Genomic DNA, 12882 nt, shown 5'->3' on the forward strand with positions numbered 1-12882 from the left:
GTCAGGGACGAAGGAGTCGCACTGTTGGTGTTGTTATGTGATTAGTCACATAGTTTTGATGATGGTTTTTGTGTCTAAAAAATGCCACTAGTAGGATATTTATGTGAGGATTTCATGGTGATCACGGTGAAGCTAACGGGATTTGATCTTTTTCTTCTTCACATTCTCTCTCTCTCTCTCTCAATTCCATTATCATAATTCCTTTTTCGATTCTTCATGAAATTTGGTTCGGACGGCGACCGTAGTTACAAATGGCCACGGCCGGAGATGGAAGTTTGTATATTAGTGGAAATTTTTGATTTATTTTTCTTGCCGATTTCTTCTCCCCCGCCCTGCGATTTCTTGGAATCCCTCTCCTCTTGTTTGCTTGGTCTGCTTAGGTTAATTTGGAGCGACGAGCCTCCATCTATTGGGCTGTCCAGGCGGCCATGGGTTCAGATAATTTTTTCCTCTGTTTGATATGTGATGCTCTGCCCGGATCCTCTGGCTCGTCTCTGTCCGAATTTGTTTTTTGCGTGGCAACCATCGGTCATGGTTTGATGGAGCTTGACCTAAGATGGCCTCTTTTCCTTCTAGAATTATCACTAATTCTTTTCTTTTGTGCTTGTTGTTGCTGAGCAGTTCCAGCTTTGCTCTGTGAGCCAATCGGTAGAATCTTCAATTAACTCTAGTATCTAATTTCTTGCAGATAATGAGTACTTGGGCGCCATTCAATTTGTTTACTATCCCCTAAATCGTTCTGTTAAGTCAGATCAAAATATGATACTGTTGCGGGATAGGATGGATTATGGATCGCATGGCCACCAGGTTCCACCTATGAGCTATCCCGCGTGTTCCAAGCCCCGCCTCCAGAATGATCTGCGCCGCGTCATCAGCACCGTCCCGCCGGCCACGGATCTGGGCAGAGAGGTCCTTGTTAGACCTTTCCGTACCTGTTTTCCCTTGGTTCTTCTTCACTGTTTTGCATTTTTTATTTTGATCCAGTATTTTACATGATGCTTTATTCGATCTGTATTGACATTGAATAAACATGCATGAACCTTTCGATTTGTGTCTGAATCTTAAATGGATCTGTGAATTAGCCGCAAATAAAAGAATTGATATGTGAATTTTGCTTGGAAGCTGAAAGTGAATGGATCTTGAATGAATTTGGGAACGCGCACGCGGCGTTGGTAGGCCTGCTGACGATCGCACGGTGGAGGGCTCCACCTACTCAGTCTGCACAGTGCTGAAAGGACACAGTTCTTTTACTTTCAGTGTTAACGGCACAGCACACGGACGTTAACGGCAGCGCGAATCATGAGACAATATCAGACGAATCTAAGCCTATGCACAGCTATCACCCTAGGTAGAAAATCCGTGTCGTATCTAGTATATTCTTGGGTAATATTTCTTATGTGGTAGTTGTATTCTTGGCCTCTCCTATGGTCAAATACTGACCCCGACCCTGATTTGACGTACTAATTAGCATCATGGACCTAGTGCCACGAGTTATTTTTAAAGATTATACGGTATGTACACTTTGCACCGAAAGCATTGTTCTTCTATTGTACTCTCTCCGTTTAACTAACATCTGTAGGTGGCTTTTCAAGTCCGCCGTCAAATCTCAGGGCTCTCTGAACAAGTAGTCGAAACTACCATGTTGGAGTACATCAGCGGGGATTTCTGGTGAAGCGGTGAAATGCATTAAGATCAGAAAGTACTATGTTGGGCCGACACTGACAGTGAGAGACGAAGGCTAGGAGGCTAATGGCATAAGAGTAATGAACAAATAATATGAAATAAAATATATATGAGAACCACGGTTGAATTGATCTTGGCTTTAATCACAAAATATATATGAAGCAAAATTGTGAAAACCTGTGCATTCAAGAAAGCATCTTATTACAAGCTGCACCAGCCTATGAAGTCTTAACTATAGCCGAAAACTGTAAACGGAGACCGAGCTACATACCAAATACTTATAGCTTAACTAACGAAGCATAGCATCATGCAACTGTCACAAAATAACACATTCAAACCGGTAGTAGTTGACGAATATAACCCATTTAGAGCTTGTCGGGTGCACTCTAATATGACTCGGTCTGTTTGGATTGGAAGGAATTTTGGTTTAACCCTAAAAGCCCGGTCAATCCAAAAGGACTGAAACTCAATTATTCTTCGCGACCATTACCACGCAAGTCGCAATCACATAAGTATATGGACATATGGTGCAGTTACCGAAGATGCGTGATCAGCAGGCGGCTGGCCGGAACCCAACGACGCTCTGGCCGACGTCGAGCAGCACCTCGATTGTTCTTTGCTGGACGTTGCCGATGATGCTAGGGACACCGTCTGGGGTGGTGGCGGCAGCGAAGGCAAGGCAGTCGGCGATGAGAATCCCATTACCATCGAGGTCGACGGCCACGCCGCCGTCGAACACCAGCGTAATGTTGGGCATCGTGATGCTGGTCAGCCCTGTGAAGTCGAAGCACGTGTCCAGTATGCTCCTGGGCGGTGCCGCAGTGTACTGCGTCATGCCGGCCTTGAACGCCGTCGAGAGCGCCGCGTACGCCGCCGGTGGCAGCCGCGAGATGATGGTTCCGGCGCTCATCACCGACCTGTCTGCAAAGACGGAGGGCGGTATGTTGAGGAGCTTCCCGTCCACGGCTATGTCCTGGAGGAGCACGCCGTAGAACGTCGGCACGGCTCCCCATCTGAACATCGGCGTGGACACGAAGCCCGACGTGTCGCTGGGCGCGCCGAGCGTGAGGAACCCGGACGAGGCATTGGTAGGCGGGAAGCAGTACGAGAAGGCCTGGCCGTACGTGGCCGCCGTCTGCGACACGAGCGACTGCACGTCGCCGCCGAGCCCCATGATCCCGTCGGTCTTGCCGGCTACCGCGCCCTCGTTCTCCCTGCAGCCGAACTGGAAGCTGGTGACGGTTTCGGAGCTGGTCAGCGTCAGCGTGTCGGAGCCGTACGTTCCGGTGCTGTTCGCGACCGCGGCGTAGTCGACATTGTACTGGCACTCGGAGTTTGCGCAGCCGTTGCCTCGGGTGCCGAGCTGCGTGCACTCCGGGGCGGTGCAGGAGAACGGGGCGTAGGTGGTGGACTTGCTGGGATCGAAGAGCGTCGACCCGTTGGAGGAGCGGCAGTACACCCACGACACGTCGTTGGCGGTGTCGACCATCATGGTCTGGATCACCACCGGGGAGCCGATGCCGACGGTGATCACGTACTGCAGCGTGCCGAGGGCGGATCCCAAAGTGGTCGGCACCGTGAGGTCCGATGGCTCGGTGCCGTTCTTCCCAGCAGAGAACTTCCGCTGGACGTAATTGGCTCGGAGTTGGTCGCTGTGGAGCAGCTCCGTGATGGTTGGCTCGTCAGTGGACGGTGCCGGCGAGCACGGGCCATACCCGTGGCTTAACCGCACCGTGGCGCCACTGGACGACGATTGACTCACTGCAAACAACGACGATTACAACTTGAATATCAGAAATCGCATGTGGATAATGCTGTGTACGCACCTTGTGGCTGGGCACAGACGGCTTCAGCCTTCAGCGCATCATCCAGCCTTGCTCGAGCAATGGCAGAATGGCAGATGCACAGCATGAGAAGCAGTAGTTGAGTAACAGACGACATGGCTGCTTGATCCTCGCTTCAGCGCTTCTCTCTTAGAGCCAATGTTGGTTGGATTTAGCTGGTTGGTTGCAGTTGCAGATCTAAAATCCTGACTTATATAGATAGATTGGAGCCGCGGAACAAAGAATGGCACTATTGGCAACTTGGAACGGCCTCTCCACATACATATGGCAACTTGGCAAGTGTACGAACTGGCACTACAATGCTTCTGTAATCTGTACGTACGTCTAGGAGTACGTCCAATTCTTAGGAATTAGGATACGTTATCCAGTTCTTTGTGCTGCATCGTCTACGTATGTAATGCTGCTAATTACACGCAGGTGTTGCTTAATGATCGTATTTTCTTCTACGCTGGTATGGGTTCTGCGATCCTATTGAACTATACATGAAGGATTGGTTAACATGAGATCTTTATATTTTTAGCGGACTTGGTCTGACGCCGCACTTGAATTAGCCAGCCCCTTAGAGAGATTATTCACGAATCTTGTCCTCAATATATCATTTCCAGAGGCAAAAGTATAATATACAGCTTCAAAAGGGATCACTCTCTTCATAATACACCTTCATATTGTTCTACTAATTTACAATATCTTGATATCTTCTCACAACATATGATAAGCATGTGGCATAAAAGTACTTTAGTCAAGCCGTAGAAAACCATCAAAACTTGTTCAACTTGCCATTTAATTTTGACGGAAAATGGTTGAAACTATCATACATGTTAAATTAAAGGTTGGTGCAAGGCGTCAGCCCGGCTGAGAAGGTCGACCGCTTCGTGGGCCATTTAAATGTGAGTGTGAACAGACTGAGCATTGCAACATAAAAAATCCACATGCAACATTTATTTTGTTCATACACAATATCATTTAGATTTTTTCCAACGGTATGTAGAATGCACATAAGTAGCACTACAAAAAATTGAACATGTAGGTGCAAGAAATCTACATCCTATGCAATAAGTAAGTTTAATTAGGTTAGACATATGCAACATAAAACATAATATTTGGAAATAGTGTACACAACATTAATTCGAAAACACATTTGCATCATGAGACAAACAACTCGTAGAAACTCTTAAAATCTTCGCACTTAGCAACCATGTGTACGCCAACATGTTGAAAAGTTGAATATACCTACACAACATAAAAAAAATCGCAATGTCTCACCTCTTAACACTATCCGAACAACATACCTTGCAAGCTTGGGATTGCAACGAATCTGGTTTATTAGAGCCATTTCTGAGACGAATCGTGCCACCCACGACTCGCAGTCTCCACCACGAGCTCCGGTTGTTCTCTTTGCAAAAGAGCAAAATCTCCACTACTGAGTCACCTCCTACAAACATAGGAAGTGGATCCTCTTCACACGTGCAAACTAACTAAGATAAAAATTCTGGTTTGTGTGAATATTGGTCAGCACCATATATTGGAACCAAAACACACTCAAGCCCATCATTTCAACATTTCATATGATTTTTAGCGCCAAAACCCCGTCTAAACCTTTTTATGACTTGGAGGATGGCCGAGCTAATACCAAGCGTAAGGGTATTTTACCCTTATCCATTATTTTGGTAACAATGACATCGTAGCTAGAGTAATTGGACTAATGCATGACTACAAGATTATTCTTAGGTATTAGTCCATCGAGCATAATGGTGTATCAATGGAACAAGAAGGTAAAGGGAGACCCCCCACTTTGATGAAAAAGTGGAAGTATATTTTCTCTCCTGGCCGGCGTCTGGTCCGGCGACACCGGTTGCGGCACGTGGCAGCCGGCGTGGGCCAATGGTGGCACTGGTGCACACCGGAGCATTTCCAGTAACTCCAGGCATTTCGCCTGGTGGCTGCCCAGCCCCTCCCGGTTTCGCCGGATGGTCCGGCGCTTGGCTCGGCGGCACCGGCTCCGGCACCGGCCAGACCGGCGTAGGCCGGCCCGTACGCCAATGCACACTGGAGCATCTTCCAGGAAGGGTGGACGCTCATTCGACATAGTCCCCGTGCCACGCTCGGCGGGTGCCGGCTTGCCCGGTCTGTGGCCCGACCGCACTGGGTGTACCACCGGCCAATCCGGCGCTTGGCCCGGCAGACCGGCCTCTTCGACCCACTGCAGAGATGGACACTTCCCCAATGGTTGGATTTCAACTGAAGCTATATCCCTTCACCTACCTCAGAATGGTTAGGCACTGATGGCGTGTATTTCACACGTTCGTTGGGCAACCCCAAGAGGAAGGTATGATGCGCACAGCAGCAAGTTTTCCCTCAGAAAGAAACCAAGGTTTATCGAACCAGGAGGAGCCAAGAAGCACGTTGAAGGTTGATGGCGGCGGGATGTAGTGCGGCGCAACACCGGAGATTCCGGCGCCAACGTGGAACCTGCACAACACAACCAAAGTACTTTGCCCCAACGAAACAGTGAGGTTGTCAATCTCACCGGCTTGCTGTAACAAAGGATTAACCGTATTGTGTGGAAGATGATTGTTTGCAGAGAAAACCAGTAAAAATAAGTATTGCAGCAGATTTGTATTTCAGTATTAAAGAATGGACCGGGGTCCACAGTTCACTAGAGGTGTCTCTCCCATAAGATAAAAGCATGTTGGGTGAACAAATTACAGTCGGGCAATTGACAAATAGAGAGAGCATAACAATGCACATACATGACATGATAAGTATAGTGAGATTTAATTGGGCATTACGACAAAGTACATAGACCGCCATCCAACCGCATCTATGCCTAAAAAGTCCACCTTCGGGTTATCGTCCGAACCCCTCCAGGTATTAAGTTGCTAACAACGAGACAATTGCATTAAGTATGGTGCGTAATGTAATCAACAACTACATCCTCGGACATAGCGCCAATGTTTTATCCCTAGTGGCAACAAGCACAACACAACCTTAGAACTTTCCGTCACTCGTCCCGGTGTCAATGCGGGCATGAACCCACTATCGAGCATAAATACTCCCTCTTGGAGTTAAAAGTAAAAACTTGGCCAGAGCCTCTACTAGAAACGGAGAGCATGCAAGATCATAAACAACACATGTATAATAACTTGATAATTAACATGACATAGTATTCTCTATCCATCGGATCCCGACAAACACAACATATAGAATTACGAGATAGATGATCTTGATCATGTTAGGCAGCTCACAAGATCCAACAATGATAGCACAATGGGGAGAAGACAACCATCTAGCTACTGCTATGGACCCATAGTCCAGGGGTAGACTACTCACTCATCACTCCGGAGGCGACCATGGCGGTGTAGAGTCCTCCGGGAGATGATTCCCCTCTCCGGCAGGGTGCCGGAGGCGATCTCCTGGATCCCCCGTGATGGGATCGGCGGCGACGGCGTCTCTGGAAGGTTTTCCGTATCGTGGCTCTCGGTACTGGGGGTTTCGTCACGGAGGCTTTAAGTAGGCGGAAGGGCAAGTCAAGAGGCGGCACGGGGGGCCCACACCATAGGCCGGCGCGGCCAGGGGTGGGGCCGCGCCACCCTAGGGTTTGTCCACCCCGTGGCCCCTCTTCGTCTCTCCTTCGGACTTCTGAAGCTTCGTGGAAAAATAGGCCCCCGGGCTTTGATTTCGTCCAATTCCGAGAATATTTCCTTACTAGGATTTCTGAAACCAAAAACAGCAGAAAACAGAATCGGCACTTCGGCATCTTGTTAATAGGTTAGTTCCATAAAATGCACGAATATGACATAAAGTGTGCATAAAACATGTAGGTATCATCAATAATATGGCATAGAACATAAGAAATTATCGATACGTCGGAGACGTATCAAGCATCCCCAAGCTTAGTTCTGCTCGTCCCGAGCGGTAAAACGATAACAAAGATAATTTCTGAAGTGATATGCCATCATAACCTTGATCATACTATTTGTAAACATATGTAGTGGATGCAGCGATCATAACAATGGTGATGACATGAGTAAACAGGTGAATCATAAAGCAAAGACTTTTCATGAATAGTACTTCAAGACAAGTATTAATAAGTCTTGCATAAGAGTTAACTCATAAAGCAATAAATCAAAGTAAAGGTATTGAAACAACACAAAGGAAGATTAAGTTTCAGCGGTTGCTTTCAACTTGTAACATGTATATCTCATGGATAATAGTCAACATAGAGTAATATAACAAGTACAATATGCAAGTATGTAGGAATCAATGCACGGTTCACACAAGTGTTTGCTTCTTGAGGTGGAGAGAGATAGGTGAACCGACTCAACATAAAAGTAAAGAGAATGGTCCTTCAAAGAGGAAAGCATCGATTGCTATATTTGTGCTAGAGCTTTTATTTTGAAAACATGAAACAATTTTGTCAACGGTAGTAATAAAGCATATGAGTTATGTACATTATATCTTACAAGTTGCAAGTCTCATGCATAATATGCTAATAGTGCCCGCACCTTGTCCTAATTAACTTGGACTACCGGATCTTTGCAATGCACATGTTTTGACCAAGTGTCACAATGGGGTACCTCCATGCCGCCTGTACAAAGGTCTAAGGAGAAAGCTCGCATTTTGGATTTCTCGCTTTTGATTATTCTCAACTTAGACATCCATACCGGGACAACATGGACAACAGATAATGGACTCCTCTTTTATGCATAAGCATGTGGCAACAATTATTATTCTCATATGAGATTGAGGATATGTGTCCAAACTGAAACTTCCACCATGAATCATGGCTTTAGTTAGCGGCCCAAAGTTCTTCTCTAACAATATGCATGCTCCAACCATGAAGTTGGTAGATCTCTCTTGCTTCAGACAAGACGGACATGCATAGCAACTCACATGATATCCAACAAAGAATAGTTGATGGCGTCCCCAGAAACATGGTTACCGCTCAACAAGCAACTTAATAAGAGATAAAGTGCATAAGTACATATTCAATACCACAATAGTTTTTTAAGCTATTTGTCCCATGAGCTATATATTGCAAAGGTGAATGATGGAATTTTAAAGGTAGCACTCAAGCAATTTACTTTGGAATGGCGGATAAATACCATGTAGTAGGTAGGTATGGTGGACACAAATGGCATAGTGGTTGGCTCAAGTATTTTGGATGCATGAGAAGTATTCCCTCTCGATACAAGGTTTAGGCTAGCAAGGTTATTTGAAACAAACACAAGGATGAACGGTACAGCAAAACTCACATAAAAGACATATGGTAAACATTATAAGACTCCATACCGTCTTCCTTGTTGTTCAAAACTCAATACTAGATGTTATCTAGACTCTAGAGAAACCAAATATGCAAACCAAATTAGCAAGCTCTAAGTATTTCTTCATTAATGGGTGCAAAGTATATGATGCAAGAGCTTAAACATGAGCACAACAATTGCCAAGTATCAAATTATCCAAGACATTTTAGAGTTACTACATGTAGCATTTTCCAATTCCAACCATATAACAATTTAACGAAGGAGAAACTTCGCCATGAATACTATGAGTAGAACCTAAGGACATATTTGTCCATATGCAACAGCGGAGCGTGTCTCTCTCCCATAAAGTGAATGCTAGGATCCATTTTATTCAAACAAAACAAAAAACAAAAACAAACCGACGCTCCAAGCAAAGTGCATAAGATGTGGCCGAATAAAAATATAGTTTCGGGGGAGGAACCTCGATAATGTTGTCGATGAAGAAGGGGATGCCTTGGGCATCCCCAAGCTTAGACGCTTGAGTCTTCTTAATATATGCAGGGGTGAACCACCGGGGCATCCCCAAGCTTAGAGCTTTCACTCTCCTTAATCATATTGCATCATACTCCTCTCTTGATCCTTGAAAACTTCCTCCACACCAAACTCGAAACAACTCATTAGAGGGTTAGTGCATAATAAAAATTCACATGTTCAGAGGTGACACAATCATTCTTAACACTTCTGGACATTGCATAAAGCTACTGGACATTAATGGATCAAAGAAATTCATCCAACATAGCAAAAGAGGCAATGCGAAATAAAAGACAGAATCTGTCAAAACAGAACAGTCCGTAAAGATGGATTTTATTAGGCCACCAGACTTGCTCAAACGAAAATGCTCAAATTGAATGAAAGTTGCGTACATATCTGAGGATCATGCTCGTAAATTGGCGTAATTTTCTGAGCTACCTACAGGGAGATAGACCCAGATTCGTGACAGCAAAGAATTCTGGAACTGCGCAGTAATCCAAATCTAGTACTTACTTTTCTATCAAAGACTTTACTTGGCACAACAAAACATAAAACTAAGATAAGGAGAGGTTGCTACAGTAGTAAACAACTTCCAAGACACAAATATAAAACAAAATACTGTAGTAAAAACATGGGTTGTCTCCCATAAGCGCTTTTCTTTAACGCCTTTCAGCTAGGCGCAGAAAGTGTGTATCAAGTATTATCGAAGGGTGGTGCACCTACAGCGGGGTTTGGAGTTTTCTCAACCATGCATAGTATATTGGATACATATGTTTCAGCATCTCCCTTCTCATTAATCTTGGGCTTGCTACTCTCATCGAACAAATTTTCAGGAACAAGCCAAGCATAGTTATGTTCTAGTGCATCATTCATAGCTAGGAGTTTACATGGTATTGGTGCTTTGATCTCCCCACCAGCATTAGCATTATTAGTGTACCTTATCCTATCCATATCCATTTTTTCAAGAAGGCTAACAAAATTAGTATGAGAACCAAGCATATTAAATTTAGCGAAGACTTTTCTAGCCTCTCTTGCTAGACCACCAAATTCTCTAAGAAGGGTTTCTAAAATAAAATCTTTCTTTTCCCCTCTTCCATATCACCAAGTGTAAGAAACATGTGTTGGATTATAGGATTGAGATTAACAAATTTAGTTTCCAACAGAGCGAACTAAAGCAGCAGCAGCAATTTCATAAGTGGGAGGAAGGTCTACCAAGTGTCTATCTTCAAAATCTTCAACGGTACTAACATGGGTGAAAAATTCTTCTATATTGTTCCTCCCAATTATAGACCCTTGTCCTACCGGTATGTTATTTGTGGTAAAATTAAAAGGAAACATGATGAATTAAGTAAAGTAAATGCAAGTAACTAATTTTTTTTGTGTTTTTAATATAGCAAACAAGACAGTAAATAAAGTAAAGCTAGCAACTAATTTTTTTGTGTTTTGATATAAGTGCAGCAAACAAAGTAGTAAATAAAATAAAGCAAGACAAAAACAAATTAAAGAGATTGAGAAGTGGAGACTCCCCTTGCAGCGTGTCTTGATCTCCCCGGCAACGGCGCCGGAAAATATGCTTGATGGCGTGTATTTCACACGTTCGTTGGGCAACCCCAAGAGGAAGGTATGATGCGCACAGCAGCAAGTTTTCCCTCGTAAAGAAACCAAGGTTTATCGAACCAGGAGGAGCCAAGAAGCACGTTGAAGGTTGATGGCGGCGGAATGTAGTGCGGCGCAACACCGGAGATTCCGGCGCCAACGTGGAACCTGCACAACACAACCAAAGTACTTTGCCCCAACGAAACAATGAGGTTGTCAATCTCACCGGCTTGCTGTAACAAAGGATTAACCGTATTGTGTGGAAGATGATTGTTTGCAGAGAAAACAGTAAAAATAAGTATTGCAGCTGATTTGTATTTCAGTATTAAAGAATGGACCGGGGTCCACAGTTCACTAGAGGTGTCTCTCCCATAAGATAAAAGCATGTTGGGTGAACAAATTACAGTCGGGCAATTGACAAATAGAGAGAGCATAACAATGCACATACATGACATGATAAGTATAGTGAGATTTAATTGGGCATTACGACAAAGTACATAGACCGCCATCCAACCGCATCTATGCCTAAAAAGTCCACCTTCGAGGTTATCGTCCGAACCCCCTCCAGTATTAAGTTGCTAACAACAGGCAATTGCATTAAGTATGGTGCGTAATGTAATCAACAACTACATCCTCGGACATAGCGCCAATGTTTTATCCCTAGTGGCAACAGCACAACACAACCTTAGAACTTTCTGTCACTGTCCCAGGTGTCAATGCAGGCATGAACCCACTATCGAGCATAAATACTCCCTCTTGGAGTTAAAAGTAAAAACTTGGCCAGAGCCTCTACTAGAAACGGAGAGAATGCAAGATCATAAACAAAACATGTATAATAACTTGATAATTAACATGACATAGTATTCTCTATCCATCGGATCCCGACAAACACAACATATAGAATTACAGATAGATGATCTTGATCATGTTAGGCAGCTCACAAGATCCAACAATGATAGCACAATGGGGAGAAGACAACCATCTAGCTACTGCTATGGACCCATAGTCCAGGGGTAGACTACTCACTCATCACTCCGGAGGCGACCATGGCGGTGTAGAGTCCTCCGGGAGATGATTCCCCTCTCCGGCAGGGTGCCGGAGGCGATCTCCCGGATCCCCCGTGATGGGATCGGCGGCGACGGCGTCTCCGGAAGGTTTTCCGTATCGTGGCTCTCGGCATCGGGGGTTTCGTCACGGAGGCTTTAAGTAGGCGGAAGGGCAAGTCAAGAGGCGGCACGGGGGCCCACACCATAGGCCGGCGCGGCCGGGGTGGGGCCGCGCCGCCCTAGGGTTTGGCCACCCCGTGGCCCCTCTTCGTCTCTCCTTCGGACTTCCGGAAGCTTCGTGGAAAAATAGGCCCCTGGGCTTTGATTTCGTCCAATTCCGAGAATATTTCCTTACTAGGATTTCTGAAACCAAAAACAGCAGTAAAACAAGAATCGGCACTTCGGCATCTTGTTAATAGGTTAGTTCCGTGAAAATGCACGAATATGACATAAAGTGTGCATAAAACATGTAGGTATCATCAATAATATGGCATAGAACATAAGAAATTATCGATACGTCGGAGACGTATCAGGCACTACACTACACTTTGTTCTTGAGCTCTCTCTAATACTCCATTGTTGCAAACACCAAAAGCCTCAGATCTCCCTTCTCCTCCACCCAAACTCAAATCCCTCCAGGGAAAAGCTAGAGGAGGTCTTGATCTATAGTTCCACCGATCCAAATCTTGTTCCCCCTTGTATTCTTCGAGATACCCGCTCTCTAGGGTTTCTTGGAAACCCCTAGGTGGGTAAAATCGTCCGGGCTGTGGATTTGCTCCTGACAAGATTGTGAAGGTTTGGAGGCTTGATACGCCTGAAACGTATATGTAATTTTTGATGCTCCATGCTTGTTTTACACCAATTCATATATGTTTTTTTTACCATTTGTTGCACTTTTACATGATTTCTGGCACTAACCTATTAACAAGATGTCATAGT

The 12882-nt window shown here is 45.0% G+C and overlaps 1 protein-coding gene across 1 annotated transcript; it reads right to left on the reverse strand.

Annotated features, from left to right (window-relative positions):
* Positions 1-2222: 2222 nt before the first annotated feature.
* LOC124688181 (aspartyl protease family protein At5g10770-like) lies at positions 2223-3624 on the reverse strand. Its single transcript, XM_047221897.1, has 3 exons — positions 3510-3624; positions 2853-3444; positions 2223-2765 (listed from the first exon to the last, which is right to left on the reverse strand). The coding sequence occupies exons 1-3, from the start codon at positions 3622-3624 to the stop codon at positions 2234-2236; spliced, it is 1239 nt and encodes a 412-aa protein (XP_047077853.1). The 3' UTR covers positions 2223-2233.
* Positions 3625-12882: the final 9258 nt, after the last annotated feature.

The sequence above is a fragment of the Lolium rigidum genome, chromosome 2 (assembly GCF_022539505.1).
Source record: "Lolium rigidum isolate FL_2022 chromosome 2, APGP_CSIRO_Lrig_0.1, whole genome shotgun sequence".
NCBI classification, from domain to species: domain Eukaryota; kingdom Viridiplantae; phylum Streptophyta; class Magnoliopsida; order Poales; family Poaceae; genus Lolium; species Lolium rigidum.